General features: G+C 41.5%; 1 protein-coding gene and 1 long non-coding RNA gene across 6 annotated transcripts in view; both read right to left on the bottom strand.

Annotated features, from left to right (window-relative positions):
- LOC141771756 (uncharacterized) overlaps positions 1–13032 on the bottom strand; it is a 118555-nt gene extending 105523 nt beyond the window's left edge. For all 4 annotated transcript variants that reach the window (XR_012594766.1, XR_012594767.1, XR_012594764.1 and 1 more), the window contains exon 1: positions 12808–13032. This is a non-coding gene — a long non-coding RNA (uncharacterized LOC141771756). The remainder of the gene's footprint in view (positions 1–12807) is intronic.
- A 734-nt stretch (positions 13033–13766) lies between these two features.
- Positions 13767–19590, bottom strand: part of arhgap32a (Rho GTPase activating protein 32a) — a 28165-nt gene continuing 22341 nt past the window's right edge. For both annotated transcript variants that reach the window (XM_074642353.1, XM_074642355.1), the window contains exons 17-22: positions 19320–19465; positions 19025–19238; positions 18207–18355; positions 17961–18035; positions 17197–17862; positions 13767–17030 (exon numbers count right to left, since the gene is read on the bottom strand). In XM_074642353.1, the coding sequence (XP_074498454.1) occupies positions 14758–17030; positions 17197–17862; positions 17961–18035; positions 18207–18355; positions 19025–19238; positions 19320–19465 (3523 nt within the window). In that variant the 3' untranslated portion in view covers positions 13767–14757. The remainder of the gene's footprint in view (positions 17031–17196; positions 17863–17960; positions 18036–18206; positions 18356–19024; positions 19239–19319; positions 19466–19590) is intronic.

The raw sequence follows: 19590 nt of genomic DNA, 5'->3' as shown, positions 1-19590 counted from the left end.
GTCAGATGAACTCAAGTGCCCCTTTATTGTTGTTGTCATGTGTTAATTTGAACTGATTTCAAACTGTGATTTACATGAATTGGCTGTCATCAATACTGCCAGTAAAATACTCTATTTATAAAAATGACTACATTGTACTGTATTTGGGATTACGGTGAAATTCCATTGTTAATGTCAAAAAACAATATTGTGCCGGCTAATCTGCTGACACTAAATTCAATAAAATACAGCACTTTGTTTTATAACAGTTATACACTGTAAATTAAGTTAATAGTAAGCAAACTGGAAAAACTGTAATGTACTGGCAACCCTGCTGCCAGGAGTCTACTGTTAATCTACATGACAATAGTTTACAGCGGATTGATTACAAAAAAAGTGGTTACAATATCTTTTTCATATGATTGAATTGTCAATGCTCGGATCGGTCTGGTTCAGTTTGCTTATGCATATTCCCAGTGAGTCCCAATGTGTGTGCCACTGGCTAGGTAATCGCCGCAGCTCTGCACTGTTCTCATACGGCGGTTACCGCTGATAACGCCGTCCCGACCCACAGCGTCATCATGGAAACGTGGCGCCCACCCTCCGGTCCCCCCTCAAGGTAAACACTGTTAACTCTGTCAGCCGTTGACGTTGTTTGCACTGCTCGTGCTGTTAACACCATTAGCTCCTAACCACCAGCTCAGCCGTCGCCATGTTGAGAGCCGTGTGCAGGCAATTCCTCAATCAGACTTTTACTTGTAACATTATTTATACACTGTGGTAGGCTAGTGCTACTTTTGATTTAGTAAAATCTGAGTATCCTACTTATTCCACCACTGTTACCTCATGTTAGCACAAGTTTTAGCATCTATTAGCTACTAAGAACACAAATGCAAATTCATTTCCTTTTAATTACTGTCAAAATGTTGTAATTCATTGAATGTTCTATTAGTGTAAATTGTGGTTTATTGGAACTAGTGCAGTGCACGTTCGGGACGTGGCCTTACGGAGCGAACAGTTTTTCAAGATATGGGAAGGACACACACACACACGTTAACACACTCACACATTATGCAGAATAATAGGCTATATATTATATTACTGGATTATGATTAGTGATGCATTAGTGTGTAAGTGTCACTAATGCTGCAGCTGGTAAAGGTGGAGCTAATTTCAGCTACTATTATATTTAACTGCCGGGTAGATTAATCTATAATTATACTAGGGCTGTCAAAGTTAACGCGATAATAACGTGTTAACGCAAATTGGTTTTAATGCCACTAATTTCTTTGATGCAACTTGCAATTTTTAGGTTGTAGCAGGCTCAGTTTTAAAGCTAGAGTGAAGACACTGGCATCATATGAAACTAGGAAAACTTAATGAATACATTGGTACCAACCATGTCATACTAGCTTGTCACGAAGGAGGTTAAATAACGCTCGTCGAGGAAAAACTGTCAAGGCCATTTTCAAAGGGGTCCCTTGACCTCTGACCTCCAGATATGTGAATGAAAATGGGTTCTATGGGTACCCACGAGTCTCCCCTTTACAGACATGCCCACTTTATGATAATCACATGCAGTTTGGGGCAAGTCATAGTCAAGTCAGCACACTGACAGCTGTTGTTGCCTGTTGGGCTGCAGTTTGCCATGTTATGATTTGAGCATATTTTTTATGCTAAATGCAGTACCTGTGAGGGTTTCTGGACAATATCTGTCATTGTTTTGTGTTGTTAATCGATTTCCAATAATAAATATATATAAGAAAAGCAAGCATATTTGCCAACTCCCATGTTGATAAGAGTATTAAATACTTGATAAATCTCAATTTAAGGTACATTTTGAACAGATACAAAATGTGCGATTAATTTGCAATATTCATGATTAACAATGGACAATCATGCGATTAAATATTTTAAAAATATATCGATTGCCAGCTCTAAATATTACATCATAATTTATAAGTTGATTTCTATTTTGTTTAGTCAATCTGAATTTACAAAGCAACTAAAGCTGTCAGATGGATGTATTGCAGTTAAAAGTACACTATTTACCTCTGAAACATAGTGGGGTAGAATAATGTAAAATGGAATTTCCTGGTGAATATACTCCAAGGACGGAGCAGGTGACTTTGTGTTTTGTACTTTGTATATAAGGATATCATATTGTGATATCTGAGCCAAAGCAATTGTAAAACACTGTGAGAGAAGTTAACACGAAGGAACAAAAAGGCGTTAAAGACGAATCCCAATCCAACAAGCTCAAACTGCGCCAAGTCAACTATTAACATTGTGGGGGGAAAAATGCCAAGTCATTTTCTGTGAAACAGATGAGCCAGTTGTTTCAGACAATGATGAAGGACAAGCACCTGAAGCCTGCGATAACCACAACACAATTATCTCAGACTGCTACAGTACGACCCAGAGAAATCTGCATTAATTAAAGCACACACAACCAGCCTGTTAATCCTGTATGAAAGTGTCAGGGAGAAGAGACGTGTGTTTGTGAGGTGATTAACTCCAAACCTGAAAGATGCTGTGAACAGCACTATAGGCTCTGGTGTCAGCGATGCTGCCGTTTGATGTTTAGCAGTCTGATTCTTAATCAGAGATTGATGTTTACCAGAGGGAGGAAACGTGCTGGATGTTGATGTGGACGTTTTAGGTGCGATTAATTAGAAAAAGCTATAAAAATAGGTTCATGTTGCCCTTCTCTGTCACCCCCACCCAAAAAAAAAAAAAAAAGGTTAAGTGTTTCAGACAGGAAATTTGTAATTATCTGCTGAGCCTAAGCTTCACGCAGCATCCTCTGAAGTTCCCCTCAACCAAATCTCAAGGTGACTCCTTTCTGCGGAAGACAAGTTTTCTTTTTTTGCCAAATTTACATTGATGTTCCGCTTCATAGCCACCACCCAGATACAATAAGCAAGGCAAACATTTCCCAATCTTCCCCTCTCATCTTCTATTCTGCCACGTCTGCATGTAATCTTTCTATCATCATTAGCATTGTTGATGCGTAATTAATTTTCATTTAAAGTCGACTTTTAATTTGAAACACTATAGATAGCTGTTCCTGATTATCTTTTTGAGAAAGCCGTATAAAATGCCATTGTTGCATTACAAGTTTATTTAGTCACCGAGCTTCTTTCTGATGCGCCGCGACGCCTCTATGGATGTTTTTTCCGCTTATGTTTTGTATGCGTTTCTGTTGTCAGCATATGAAAGCGTTCTATTTTTGTGGGACAGCCTGTTATACGGTCTTAAAAAAAAACAAAAAACAGTCTGTACACAGCCTTGAAGTCAGTCACAGGGAGGCTTGGTGAGCCAGCGAGTTGTTGCAGGAACATTACCACCTCAATAATTTATCGCTCTGAGTCTATTTTCACTTATTAAATTAATTAGTTAGGTAATTAAAAGTTACATGTTTTAATTAAATCTGCATTGAATTCAAACACAGGGCCTCCACCTGGAAAGAAAGGCATCATGGGATGAAGTTCGTCAGCTTGAATGAGCTTGAACTTCAAATTCAATTCCGTTTGGGAAGATGTGGATAAGTTAAAAAATTATCTGTTTCATGCTCTGTGGCCGTTGCAGTCACTCTCTTTAGAAATAAGAGTGGAAGATAGTAACACTGCAGTGCCTTACAAAGACAGAGAGCAGTGACTACCGAAACAGTAAGTTGATTAAAACAAAAGGCCAACAAAAGCCAAACTGAAAACTAAATTATACAGTAAAACTTTGTCTCACAGACGTTACATAAAACGTAAAGTGTTACCTAAAAGTTGGGGTCGACTGATTCTCATCATCATCATCGGCCAGGCCGATTATTAGCTGTAATATTTTTATAATTATCGGACTGGTAATTTTTTTATCCGATTGCCAATTAAATAATGCAGCCACCTCTCTCTGTCTGTTGTGTCTGATGTCCCGCCCACAGCACTATCTGATTGGTTTGACCGTCAAGAGTAATAGTCTATCAACACTGAAGGCTACTGTGTCACAGACAGGCAGAGCTTAACGCAGGCTGGAGCTGCTCCGGTGAGCGAGCAGAGCTGTGTGTCGAACATAAGGCAGCTGATATAGCTGAAGTTGCTAAACATCTCGGCAGGGCGTTGAATACCGAGGCTCTGTCAGGTGTCGGCGTTCGGTGCCACCGCACAAGGCACCCTTTAACGCCTGTGTGAAACTCACCGGGTGTTCCATTAACTAGAATGTAAACCCATCCATGAAAACGGTAAACGCTCAGAGAAAGTGCACCGGGAGTGTGGTGACGTAGTTTTGAGAGCAAAAAGGAGACCACTGTTCCTGTCCCGTGCATCATGTTCATTTGTGTCCCGTGTTCACAACGTTCAGAGTCATTTTCATTGTACAAACGTAGCAGTTTTAAGCCCAACCATGTAGTTCTTTTCTAAACTTATCTATAGTGGTTTTGTTACATAATCCTAAAGTGACACCAAGGATAACTATAGTGGTTTTGATGTCGAAAATAAAGTGACGTCAAGGGGCGTGACAAAGCGACAAGTTGAGAAGAGAACATGTTGAAACATCACAATCCTATATGCTGAAACACCCAGTGTATCTGCTGGTAACGACCGTCACAGCAAAAACAAAATCACAAAAGGAAACTAGAATAACCGCCTTGCGGTTGTATGCTTCCGCCAACCGGTCAAGTTCCAGTTGTAGCGTTTACTGCTCCACATGTAATTAAATAACTTGCTCTCGTAAATTATATTAAAATAAAAGAAAATAAAGATCGGGGCACCACCAATTTTTATAGAAAAAGAGGAAACAATTTTTAATATGTAATAAACATTATCAATCTTAAAATCAGTTTTACTAAACTTATAACAAACTTTACATTCAACTAGTCATCCTATTACCTCCCGATACCGTTAGGTGGCAATGTTGTGCCACCACTGATTCGTTGACTCTCAGGGTCACCGAAAGGTCAAGACCTAGGCAACTATGGAATTCCAGATGCTAAAGGGAGTGTGTGTGAGGGGAGGGTTCTGACCAAGCGAATCCTTTGAGGTCATTAAGGAGATAACAGTTTTTGTTGATTTAAGCGAGAGAGGATTCTCCCAAAGTCATAAAACTTTGTTATCTTCCCGGAAGAAAATCTTTGTGGCCATTTAAGTGTCAGAACTGACAACTTGATGTCCGTAAAAAGGGGTTCGCGTTTTCTTTTAGAGAAAACCCAGTTGTTTCTTTTGGTCACTCCATGTGTTAACTGTTAAATCTTTTCGACAGAGGAATTTTGTTTTCCTCTTCCCAGTAGATGCAAGACGAGATAAAATGCTTCTCAAGGGTAGCACGCACCAATCTGGCTACACAGTCTACATCCATGTCTGTCCAAAATGTAATCACTTCATCATTTCATCCTGTTAGACATTTCTGTAAAATTGTCATAATTAGCATATGAATTCTTGAGTAATGGCAAAAAATATATTTGTAAGGTCACAGTGTTCTTGACCTTTGACCACCCAAATCTAAAAGTTTATCATTGAGTCCAAGTGGATGTTTGTGCCAAATTTGAAGAAATTCACTCCAGGTGTTCCTGAGATATCGCGTTCACAAGAATGGAGGGATGGACGGACGGACGGACAACCCGAAAGAATAATGTCTCAATAGTTACAGGATGTAACTTCAGTTCTATGAGTATGATAACTGCAAGGAGAGAAAGAGGGAGGGAGATGCCATATTATGAATCCCACTATGGCAAAAGCATGCCCTGCCCTACTCTGCCTGCTATTCTTACCCTAACCCTAACCAATCTCACTCCTCATGCCTAAACCTAACCAATCCATCCAACAACGTGGGTGAGAGGCGTGACATATATATATATATATATATTTATCATATGCCACTCTGTTTGTCACTGTTGGTAGAGACTTCCGTCTGCAGTGTAGTTTAACTGATGAACCATTGTACAGCAACACTGGGCTTTATGGGGAAAGAAAGTGTTTGTGTCACGTCAAAACTTCAGTCCATACTCACAGGCTCCCTCTCTCAATTATTATGTTGTTGCAGCATCAAATTTGATTCCATGGAACAGTAAAAAGCAAGTAAATAAACTCTAGCTAAGTGTAAGTCTCACCAGCTAGCCTTAACTAGCTGGAGAGCAGCCACTGCAGTTTGTTTTTTACCATGTTTTTTTTAATTTTTCATGTGGTTTTTTTTGGCCAAAAATGACACATTTCTGTGGTGTAATAATTGTCATGGTAAGGTAAGATATCAGTGAGTCTAGTTGCTGCGTTTTGGCTTTGTAGGGCAGCACAGCTTAAGAAAGATAGACTGGATATAGAGGTTTAACAGACAAATACAGAGAAATGTTTGGTATTCGTTTCATTTGTTCAGCTGTGCAGAGGATTCAGTTCTTGCTTGGTAAAACAATGCTGAGCAGAGCTGTTTATCCAGTTCGCCTGCGTGGTCATCTCTACACATCTGCACCGGGTTTACGCTCCCAGTTCAGGCTGTACACAGGCAGCGTGACGACGAGGAAAGCCATCGTCTGAAGCATAATTCTTGTGCTATCACTGGGTATTCGTTTTAAGACATGAAAGCCCGAGCCTGTGATTTAGTAAGTACCCAGTGTTAGCGCACTCTTACCATGTCATTGTGGCGCGAACAAAAGAAAAGCGAGCTATTGAAACAAGAAAAATGTGTACAGAAAAGAACAAAAGAGACGAGTTAATGGAAACAAGATGGAACACACTTTTTCTACGACGGTTAATTAGTATTTTGAGGAATAGTAGTAGTACCAAGAATATTGTGTTATTTTAGGAATTTTATTTTAGGCCTTGAGTGATTATAGCAAAATGTGAGGGTGAACGTCTTCCAATTATGTCGATAATTACCTTAAAACACATCATTAGGCCCTTACTGAAGACAGTTTGTCACTTCCTGCTTCATATGCTTCAGGTTTGTTTTGATCTATAGGAAAGAAAACATCCAGTATTTTATGGAAATGTACTACTTTCCTGTGTGAAGTTAATCAATGTCTGCATTATATACCTCTAATTACTGTAATGGGGAAATAGATTTTCAAATGAAGCCGGGTGAACTTATATTAAGAGGATTAATTCACAAGATGAGCTCACCACTCTCAATTTCAATCTGCATTCAAATTATGAAGAAAGGATGAAACCTAAACAACAGAGAGGGGAGGTAATGTAATTAATTTACTTTTAACCCCGTTGCATATGCTGGCAGAGTGTTTCCGTGGTTGCTGTGACCTTAAAAAGACTTTTTTAGAAAACATTTCCGCCTCCACCCTAAAGCATTTTGTATTTAGTCCAATCTAAAAAAGGGCATGTCACAGAGATAGTTTATATCCGAGCATGCTGTGTTTCTTAACGTATAAATTAAATCTTTAAATGCATTAATTAAAACTTGTGAAATTAGAGAAGTTGCACCGGGAAGCAAGTGAGGCTCCCTGACCTGGTCAGTTAAATCACTGCATTGTAATTGTGTACTCAGTTATAAGTTTCCTTTCTAACATAGAAATTTAAAGGAACAGTGTGTAACATTTAGGGGGATCTATTAGGAATATAATATTCATAACTATCTTTTCATTAGTGTATCATCACCTGAAACTTAGAATCGTTGTGTGTTTTCGTTAGCTTAGAATGAGCCCTTCATGTTTACATAGGGGAGCGGGTCCTCTTCACCGAGTCCACCATGTTGCTCCGCCATATTTCTACAGTAGCCCAGAACGGACAAACCAAACACTGGATTTAGAGAGAGCCTTTCACGTTTTTACGTTGCTTGAAGGCCACCGTAACCATAGTTCTCCGACACGCTTGTGAAACCGCAGAGTGCAAAACTGTGGTAATGCTGCCGTCTGACTTCCGTTGCTCCTAAAGTAGTGTTATTATGGTAAGGATGGTCTCTGAGCGAGGTGAACGGTGTTACCATGGTTTTGCAGTATATGGCTCACGTTACCGCAGTCTTGGAAAGGGAGGAGTGATAAGAGGGGTACTCAGTTGGTTGCAATCTGCAACCACACCACTGGTTGGATATATATCTATCTATCTATCTATATATAGATATAGATATAGATATAGATATATATATCTATATAGATATATATATATCTATCTATAGATAGATAGATAGATATATATATATCTATCTAGATATATATATATCTAGATAGATATATATATATCTATCTAGATATATATATATCTAGATAGATATATATATATCTATCTATCTATCTATAGATATCTATCTATAGATAGATAGATAGATATTTATATATATATATACATATATATATATATATATATATATACATATATATATATATATATACATATACATATATACATATATATATATATATATACATATACATATATATATATATATATACATACATATATATATATACATAGATATATATACATATATACATACATATATATATATATAGATATATCTATATATATATAGATATATCTATATATACATACATATAGATATATCTATATATATATCTATATATCTATATATAGATATATAGATATATCTATATATCTATATATAGATATAGATATATATCTATATCTATATATATCTATATCTATATATATCTATATCTATCTATATATATAGATAGATATAGATATATATCTATATAGATATCTATATATCTATATAGATATATAGATTTATATATATACATATATATATATATACATACATACATATATAGATAGATATATCTATATCTATATAGATATCTATATAGATATAGATATATCTATATATATCTATAGATATATCTATATATAGATAGATCTATATATATATATAGATATATATAGATAGATAGATATATCTATCTATATATATATATATATATATCTATAGATATATATATCTATAGATATATATATATATATCTATAGATATATATATCTATAGATATATCTATCTATAGATATATATATCTATCTATATATATATATATATAGATAGATATATATATCTATAGATAGATATATCTATATATATAGATATATATCTATATATCTATAGATATATCTATAGATATATCTATATAGATATTTATATATATATATATATTTATATATATTTGTGACCTGGCCAAGAGCTCAGCATAGACATTGTTACAACAATAAAAACAAACAATACAAGCAGACAAATACAACAGTCACACACCACGAGTGAACGAGCAATACAACCAGTTTGTATGCAACACAAAAAAAATTAATTTCAACAATTTCAAAATAATTCAGTGAGAAAATCAAGAGCAATCACATCGACCTATATTGCCACTTTCTCGATCCTTTAAAATAGACTTAAATTCCCCCATAGGAACCAGCTCTGACAATTTCAGTTCATTCTGCACATTAGTCCAGGAAGAAGGAGCAGCGTATTTAAAACCTTTTTTGCCTAGCTCCATTCTAACCTTTGGGACCAACATCTGTAGAACATTGTTGATCTTGATGTTGTTTTAAAATCTAGTATAACCTTGCCAGTTTCTCAGCATTACCGACCCTACCTTTAATCTTACCTGTCTAACTTTAGGGTCACTGACCAAACCATAAATTAATACTGTGTCCACCTGCAGCCGTGGCAACAATATTAGCAGCAATGAGTCTGCACAGCAACTGAGCATGAGCTTATTTACTCTGGCCTCTCATCTGATGGTTACACTAAATGCTCAGTGATCCAGATGGGAAGCTTGAGGGATAAAAAAAAAACACACCCTCTGTTGCCTGGAAACGCTTGAATTCGGTGGCTTTTGTTCTTATTTCCCTCATTAGTAATGCCTTGTGATTTTAAATGTTTGCAAAAATTCAAAAATCACCGAACTGTATTCAGCGCAGTACGAGCCATGCCCCAACAATAACAGATGTATCATTTACAAGTAAATGCCTCAAATGGATCCACATGGCTGAAGCTTATTCAACTGGTGGTTTACCTTTTGAACCAACAGTAATGCCTCGGATAATTACGTTCTGTTTCTCCGGCTATTATTCATCAGTTAAAGGTCAAGAGCTTTATTTTGCAACACAAACCCGAGCCTCGCATTGTGGTGGGGCCAGCGCTCGGGCTTCTGGTTGCTTAGTCACTTTGATATGCATGTGAATGTCAAATTAAAAAACTGAGCCCTAATAGGCTGCCATTACTGCGCGTGAGGAGCCTTTGTGCAAACCTGAGGTCTAATCACTTATTCAATCACTAAGCAGTGTGTCCCTGCTCTCCTCCACCGCCGCCGCCGCCGCCGCTGCTCCTCCCTCTAAAAAGCAGCTGATTTTTCTGTTTCAAAAACCATGGATACACTTGAATAAAATATATATTTCTGCCCATAGCTGGGGCCTAATTGGTTGTCTGAAGCACTAACAAGGTTCTCCTGGTGGCTGTAATTAAATTAGAAGCCATTGTCATGTTAACTAGGTAAGTAAGTGAGCCATGGATGATCTCTGAGATCTATCTCTCATCGATGCCAACAAATACAGCTCACAAACAAGCACAATCTGAAGGCTGCAGCTTCTCCCAACTTCATAATCAGTGAGCTGTTGAAAGGATAACAGGAACGTGCCTAAAAGTAGAGTCTGCCATCTACTTGTTTAGCTCTTGTGAAACTCATCTCCTAGCCGTCAACACCACCAAGGACAACGTGGCTCCGAGCCAGAATGTGCAGGATCAGACTTTTCCTCCATCACACAAACAAAAAAGGAAAAGCACCATAAATGGATGCTTTAGCTTGTAATGAGACAAGGTGCTTGCTTTGTGTGCTCACTAAAACGTCTATTTTAAGGAACGCAGTGCTATCTATATACAGTGGCAGTTGTTTAAAAGACAATACTTCTTTGTACACATTCACAAGAAGAAAATAACCCAATATAAATTCCACAATAAGTCCCAGCTGGATTCATGTCTTTTTTTAGGCTTCTACTGCACCATATGCTCCGCACCTCACAGTCAAGATCCATCAAAGAAACATGAGGAAGTGTACATTCATAAACGTTCAAATAATGTTTTGTAATGGAACATTAGACTGTAATGAACAACCAAAAAATGGTTCATTATGGCAGCAAGAAAGTGTCGTGAACCAGAGAAATGCAGCTCCTGCCATTTGCTGTAATACTGCACTCACAGAAAGCACCATTAAAGGAGTTTTAAATTGTTCCTCCAGAATGTAAAGACTCTATAATGCACAATGTGGTGCAATTGTAAAGAGTAATCTCCTCAAGTGTGTATAGGGCAACTATTATCCCGCAGATCACCTGCACCCCGGAGAGGTGGCAGTCCTTTCACCTTGCACCTGCTGGTGTTTGGCATCGCACGCCTCACACATCCCATCCCTGCATCTGGACGACACCAGATGTTCTTGAATAATTTCTCACACAGGTGAAAGTTCTTTCCCCGTTGCAGCTGAACTTCAACTCGCTCACCATTTCCTCCAATTCAGACCCGTCAAGACACGCAATTTCCAGCTCAGATATTTTAAAACTGCAGTGAGGCGAGGTGAAAAACCTGAAGGGAGGGACGCCGGAGAGCCCCACTCATTTCATTTGCCCCCTGTGCTGAAAAATAAGACTTTAACCGGATCCTGAAAGGTAGCATGTCTCGAATGCATCACAATGTCCAAAAAGCAGATGGCTGTCTAGCAGGGCGACAATTCTTTCTCTCTGAAACACTGAATAATACATGCATATCTTGCTGTGATCCGGCGAATTCAATAGCCTATAGAAAAGGATTGCTCTCAACGCAAACCATTTTGCTGGAGGCCGTTCTCTTTCCTCAGGTCCAGTCTCCCATAAATAATTTGCCTTCAACCTTCACATGCATAAAAATTGCAACTTGTTGGTTATGAGAGAGAACAGTGAGGATGCACTTTGAATGCCAATGTGCCGATGAATAAACAATGGCTCGCTGCTCCAGGAGCAATGCAGAGCTGCCAGGAGACATTGCTTTGAGTCCACATGCAGGCTCTCTTAATGGTTTTCACCACAGACCAAGCCTTTCAGTGAAGCTGTGAATGGGAGGCTGTTTTGATCTGGAGAGGGGGAACACTTTAATAATTCCTAACAAAGCAACCGTTCCCAAGGCACTTTGGACAACCTTGGATGATTCTGATTATCCTCCAGCCACTCAACACACACTTTAAACCATGATTGCAACCGGGGCTTTCTAAAGCAACAAGCTGGTATAGGAGGAGTAGTCCCTCACACTCGCTTTCAGAGTCATCTACAGCCGAGGTCACTATATCTACCGCAAGGATCTCTCCCACTCAATGTTTACACATCAAGTCCAGGTGGTTCTTATAATAACCTCCACTGAAAATTTAAAAGCAGTACAAACAACAAAATAGTGCTCTGCAATATTTTTTTGAACAGATATGAGGTGTCTGAGAAGCAAATCAAAGTCTGTGATCTCCCCCCAGAATGCAATGGGAGCCTTGTCATTCCTTCAGTGCTACAGTGCCACCTGGTGGTGAGCAGGCGCCACATGTACTATTAACATGGTAGCTCCCAACCTGGGGGTCAGGTGGCAAGAAGATTTAACAAGTAACTGTTATTTTTTTCAACCTGGACCCTTTTTTCTCATGTTTTTGTGTCTTTAAGTGACTTTTGGGGACAACAGTGTTTGTAATTGGTCCAGTATTGAGGGAGAATGCTGCAACCAGCTGCAACCAGCAGCCGCTAAACAGGCTGCAACAGGTAGGAATATCCTTTTACGTCACACAGTTTACCTCTATTAAAAGTGCTTGTTTTTGCCACTGACTAATAAGTGTCTAGCAACATTATGGGAAGGAGCCTACAGAGAAATACAACGTTTTTCATTTACCTTTCACTTGATCCGGTCTGTAGTGTTCAACCAAGTCTCGGTCCATGAGAAGTCTCGTTCAGAAGTCTCACGAGAGGTTTTGGCATCTTCCACATTGTTGAAATCACCTAAATATTACAGCCACGACTTTTGGAAACCTTTTAGATAACACTAAGCTACGTTTTCTGTACTCCCAACACAACAAACACTGACTACACCGCACATAGACACTCCTCTTCAACTCTCACTCACACTTTCAGGTGTTTTCACGTTGTAACACGTGATCTCGCGATATTTCAAAATGAGACTCCTCCTTGAGCGAGACCACACCCACACACCTGAACCAACGAGTGTAGAAGCAAAGAGAGCAAACTGCAGGTGAAACAGCTGCTTGCGCCATTTAAAAAAAATAATTATTATAGGCCTATTTATAATATTTTATTGTTCAACACAAGCCATTTCGGTAGAATATGACAATAGAATAGAAATAATTTAGTTTTACTTTTTAGGCGAACGTTTTACTGGCGTTCGGTAGTTGCTTTAAAGTCCAAAATGGTGAAGGTGTAGCTTTGCTGCTGGGCGCTGATGTTGCAATGGAACGAACAATTGAATTTCACTTCTTGGCAAAATACGTTCTTTGCCTGAATTGTTGGCGGTCGAGTTGCATTGTGGGTAATGTAGGCGCCGTGTTTTGATTAGGAAAAAAGAATGTGTGGAATCAAAAAGATGATATCTCTGGTCCTGCTGCATCGATTTTGATCTTATCTATACAACTGTCCATCTTTAGTTCGACACGGTTATTGAAGCAATGCTACGACAGTAACAGTACAGTAATTTCCCTCGGGATTAATAAAGTTCCATCTTATCTCATCTACTCTTTTAAAGAGGTGATAAGGCAACAAGTTGGGAGCTACTGCTCAAACATCTCACATTCTCTTCCCTAAAATACACCCATGACACAAGAGTTCAACAAACTCTCATCACTGATAATATATCTTTATTTTTTTTAAAGACTTTCACTAAAATAACATGTCTTAACAGAATATCCTCATCTACATGTTTGGATTTAAAACAGCCTCTTTAATGAATAAAACAACATCATATTTTATGTAAAACACCACATTGTTAAAAGTTCCCTAAAAGAGGAAAGAAATGTTCATTTTTGTGACAAAACCACAATGCCATACAAAATACACTGTTTCACCTAACTGAATGAGCTGATTTGCATTTACTGGATGTGTAGCATATTTCGTAGCATGGTAGCTTTGACCCTAAACGGAAATCATAGCACTCATTGTTATTTTTAAGATTGCATTATACAATGTGTGATAAATAAAATATGTAAAAAGTTAGAAACCATGAGGTTTAATTTAGTATTTAACGATGATTCAGAGCAAGCTGTTTCTTACAGAAAAAAATATAATATACTGTATATCAAGAGGCTTCATGTAAGCAATGTTAAGACAATGTGTTTCACACACAGTTATCCTCAAAAGTGCTTGTTGAAGTCTGAGCAGACTAGAATAGAAAACAAAATGTACAGTACATTGGCCACATGTTAGCGGTGTGTTATTTATACAAATATAATACATTTAAAATGAATGTTATTTTATACACATTCCTACACAAAATCATATTAATAAAACCAGTTAGCTTGGCATCTCTTGTTGTTTAGACATTAAATAAAATATATAAGCCATCATTTCTCAAACATGCCTCTCTTAGCGTTACTTTGAAATTAATTTAAGACAACATCTGCATTCACTTGTTCCCTTTGAGCTCGTTGCAAATCTCCCGTTGATGGCGACGGTAGGATCCCCAGCAACAGCGGCCTCACTTCACACTTTTTAGCAGCTCCAGACGGTTAAAACAAACACACTTTCAACACAACAGTCTGTTGGTCTGGCAGAGGATAAAGTGCTGTTCTCCTTTGGCCCCGATGTGGAATCGGATAAAAACCAGTGGTCACAATCAGTCGTAAACCCCGGCCTCTGATCTCAGTGCTGCGTGATAAAAAGCCTCCTGACCCAGAGCCTTAGACAGCAGTCTGTGCCCGCGGGGAGACATGCAGCCCTGGCCGGGCAAATATCCGGCCGCGGCTTTACCGGATCTTGTGGGTTTAAGTCTGGGCGCTGCGTAATACCCCTCCTTGTGGTCATACTGTGTGGGCCTGACTTTAGTGCTCTGAGTCCTTCTGTTCGGCTGAGTGGAAAAGGATCCCAGATGTTCAGGATCCACAGGGGATTTGGCGTGGTAATGATAGTAGTGGCGATTCTCTCTGGTGCTCTGCGACCTCCCCGACCTCCTGAGGATGCCCGGTTTCGCAATGTAGCTGTTGGCGGTGTTGGTCATCGCGAACCGATCCTGGTCGTGACCTCGCACTTGGCTTCTGTTATTGTGCTCGATGTTTTTGAGGTGAGGACAGCCCCTTTCTGGAAGCGAGGGGACTTTGCGAAGCGGCGGCTGCTGCGGCTGCTGCTGCTGCTGCTGCTGCTGCTGCTGCTGCTGCTGCGAGGAGCTCTCTCTGATCTGAATCCGCCTGGATGGTCCCTGCTCCGCGCTTGACCGGTGACCGTAATGCTGCCTGGCGACCTCGGGGTCAGCCTGTTGAGACCTCTGGGACATCGGGGATGTAGCTAGCGCGATATTTTGGCTTTCTGTCCTGCTGGCGGAGAGGAGGCAGGCGTTTCCAGGGTCTGACTTGCTTCTCGTGTGCATTATGTTGCTCGTGTCAGTCGGCGAGACAGGGCTCTCATACGGAGACACAGCTATATTTCTACGTCTGGATTTACTCTCCTGCTTGACCGGTTGATACACGACTCTTTCAAAAACTTCTGCGTCTCTAGCCTCATAAACGACAGTATCCCTGCTTTCTATGTAAAGCTCCCTGTTCACAGGAGGGACGCGGTGTGGCGAGTAGTTGTAGTAATCCGATTGTCCACCTTCCCTCGTGGAACGCATGGTGTAAGACTGGCTGTGTCGGATACCGCTTGGCCTGCAGGGCTCTACGTAATAGCGGGAGCCATCTACTGGGTTCATATCAGAATAGGGGCTGTAACGATAGTCGGCATGCGTTTTCTCAAACTGCTGCCGGACGGGGTGGACGCCGGTCTGAATCAGCCTCTGATAGGGCGCTTCCGGGCTCGACGCCTGCTCGACGTAAAACATGGTGTCGGGGGGCAGGACTTCTGTCTCTGCCAGCTCGTAGTGGCTAATCTGAGGGGTGTGGAAGGAGCGAGCCCTTCGCATCGCAGGGTGCCTATCATCCGACCTCTGGTATTGGCCCGGTTGCCTGTAGCAACCACTGATGAGGTGCTCATCTCTGTGGTAACGTCCGTATTGAGGTGACAAAGGGTGCCTTAACCCTAAAGTGCTGTAGCGGCCGTCAGTGGACTGCCTGTATATGCTTTTTGGCCCCGAAAGGTGATGTGGCAGAGCGTCAGGCCGAGGGCAGTGAGGTGCAGGCATTCGTCCTGTTTGAATCGGCCGTTGATAGAGATGATGATTGCCGTAGACATCCTCGACCAGGCCGTGAGGTCTGTCCTCCTCTGGGCTGTAGTGATGGGTCGAAGAGGGGTGTAATGGACGCGGAATGACCTCCTCAATTGAGGCAGGCATGGAGGTCTCCGCCAGCACAGCGCGGAAATTAAATACATTGATGGAGTCGGTGTTCACATATACGGGAGAAGTTGACGGGCTCTGAGCGGAGCCGACAGGTTGGGTGGGTGTCGAAACGCCGACGCTCTGATAGGTGGGTTCTGCTTGTGTGGCATCTATAATTTCTTTCTCCGCCCTGCGGTCCCTCCTCTCCGCGCTGCCTCCATCCAAGCTCCCTGACCCGAGCGGGCTGACGTTTGGCGTGAAATTGCACATGCTCTCCTGTCCGCCGATGACCTGCAACGGCTCTGAGCCGGGGTGGGCGGGCAGGAAATGAACAGGATGAGGGCAGCAGCGGCTCTCCCCGGGTGTGTGCGCTGATGTCTGCCACTGGGAGGAGACATGAGGGCCGCGGTACTCCTGGGGGTACACTTTAAGGTCGAGAACAGAGGGCCGGGGCAGTCTGTCATGGGCGTGACCGGCTTCCTGTCTCTGGAGGGGGTGCGACGGGGCGTTGTTTCTTCTCTGGGAGCCGCCGCTGGCCTTCTGGGCGGATTCAGCCAGAGCCAAAGCCAGCTTTCGCGCAGCACTCGTCAAGGGAGGGTGAGGAGGGAGAACAGACACTGAACTCATAAGTCTATCTGTTCCTGGGGGGGGATAAGACAAACAACGCTACAGTATGACAGGACAAACAAAGCTATGGTAAGACATGATGGGACAAGACACAAAAGCTTTCATAAGAAACTATAGAATGCATTAATATTTAAATAGATAGCAACTATAAATATTATGTTAAAGAGGAGTGGTACTGACCTGGATCGGGCAGGTTCTGTGCAGCCTGGCTGAGGTCAGTCAGGGCCGACCCCTGGCTCGCTGTGCTGAGCGGGCTGCAGTGTGGGTAGGGCGCTCTCGCCTCCTTTCCATCTGCCAGCGGAGCGTCACGCGTCTCCATTGGGGGAGAAGAGGAAGGAAGAGGCGGAGGAGAGGCGGATGTATTCTGAACATCTGCCTGCATCTTTAATGATTTCTTCCTGAGTTTAGGAGAGAGCGGCTTGGAGATGACCTTCCTCCCACCTTTACCGAGAACGGGGCTAATATCTGGAGACTGATAGCCGCCGATGTTGTTGTTAGGAGAGGAGATTGGCTCCGATTCGCTGGAGCACCCTGCGTTCTTCCTCCATCTACTTCCATCTCTGTTGCGTTGCAGCCCTGGTGTCACCGAGGGCTGAAAAGACATGGGGTCAAAGTCCAAACTATAGATGCCCTCAGCCGGCGCACAAAGATCGAGGTCGTCCTCCTGGGTTGGAGGCGAAATATAAGCCGCGGTGCGGACGCGATCAGCACCGTTATGACTCCCATTCAGTGGGTGGGTCCTGTGGTCGTCTTTGCTTCTGGTGTTGCGTACGTCATCTCTGCAGACGCCAGAAACAGCCTCACTAGTTGAGCGAGGTCTGCGGGGGCGGTAACTCCGCTGTTCCCCTGGGATGGAGAAAAAAAGCACATGCATATTTAATCACAGAAATACAGATAATATAAACCACTTGTGTGCTAAATGTAAGTTTTTAATGAATAATTACCTTCCACATTGTGCAAAGAGGTGAGAGATTCCTCACTTTTGGTGGAGCGCAACGTGCCGCTGTCTCCTCTTCCACCTGCAAATGTTTTCAGAGTTAATTATTTTTCTCAATAAAATGAATCCTCACCAACTTTTTTAAAGAAGAACATTTCAAAAACATTGAAGTGTCAAGATAAGTTGACGAAATTGAAAAGTTCAACCAGGTGATGTATGTTTCCTGGCTGCGTAACAGCAGAAGTGATCCAACCTGGCAGTGCAATGCTCTTTATCTCGTTCGGCTCGCTGGGGTGCCGCTTCAGTTTACGCTTGGACACGGAGTGGGACTTGCCCAGGTGGAAAAAGGAGAGCCAGTTCCCCACTGGAGACTTCTTAGCCTTAACAGGAGGCCGCTTGCCGCTACGACACAAGAAACAAAATCATCTTCAACACTGTTTCATCTAACAAAAGTGTCTCACACAGGCTCAAAAAAATAGAAATGACAAAAACAAAACATTAGGGCTGCTGCTAACGATCGTTTTCATTACATTTCAGGTTTCAAGGCAAAATCTTGTACTGTAAATTACTACTGTACTGTAAATACTGTAAATTGTTTTGTCCGACCAACCATCCAAAAAAAACACATAAAACAGAAAAGCCGCAAATGCTCACAACAGTTTAATAGCTGTAATCATAGACTGTATATAAAGATGGACGACGCATCTCCACTTCCTCCCACTGTACAAAAGTGAAGCCAAAATATCCCGGATACCGGAGCTGCCATCTTGAGATTTTGATGTCATTTGGAGCCAGCTTGATAGCGAGAGACTCACAGCTGTCAATCATGACGTCTCACTCGCTTTATATAGCATCAAATAACTAATTAAAACTTATCAGAAAAATAAACACTTGAACATACATCAGCGTAATAAGAACTACTTCAAAATGACAGAAACAGAAATCATACACAAAACATTATCTTTGAACAACTTAAATATCAAATGATGACATGTTCACACATGCTCATGAAGCAGAATAATTCATATGATGAATAAAAAGCAGGACTGATCAGGCGGTCCGTTAAGCTACCTCTCCATCGGCAGCTCGATGACCGTGTGGAACTTGCCGAGCAGAGCCCCGGGTCCCTCCCCGACCTCGATGTAGTCGCTGTGGCTGAGGCTGGGCGTGGTGGCCGGGGAGCTCAGCTGTGCCTGAGTGCGAGCCTGGGCCTCCTCCAGAGATAACAGCTTTGTGGACGGGGAGCTGACCAGCAGGGACTTGGGTCTGGATAAGGTGTTGTTACCTGAAAATAAAAGTGTTTTAGCGATGCACTTAACCTCAGACAACAGATGCAACATGTCATTTAGTTTCTATTTAGAGCTACCTGTGCTTTCACGTATGATGGCGTTGAGTTTAGCGCTGAAGAGAGCCTCGGTGTTGTTGAGGATGAACTCCACCACCACCGACTGGATGCGCACCTCCATGAACGCCGCCGTGCCGCTAAAGCAGGCCGACTCGATCTGTCTGGACCTGAGACACAGTTACAGTTACAGAACAGCACAACCTATTTCACAGCTCTGGACCGCGGAGACGTGGCCCAGTTCGCTGTCACAGAAACACGAGAAGGAAACCGGCAATGCTGGCGCTATGGATGC

Source organism: Sebastes fasciatus, chromosome 7 (genome assembly GCF_043250625.1).
Source record: "Sebastes fasciatus isolate fSebFas1 chromosome 7, fSebFas1.pri, whole genome shotgun sequence".
NCBI lineage: Eukaryota > Metazoa > Chordata > Actinopteri > Perciformes > Sebastidae > Sebastes > Sebastes fasciatus.
Note: the sequence above shows the minus strand (reverse complement) of the source record. Positions and strands in the feature narration are given on the sequence as shown.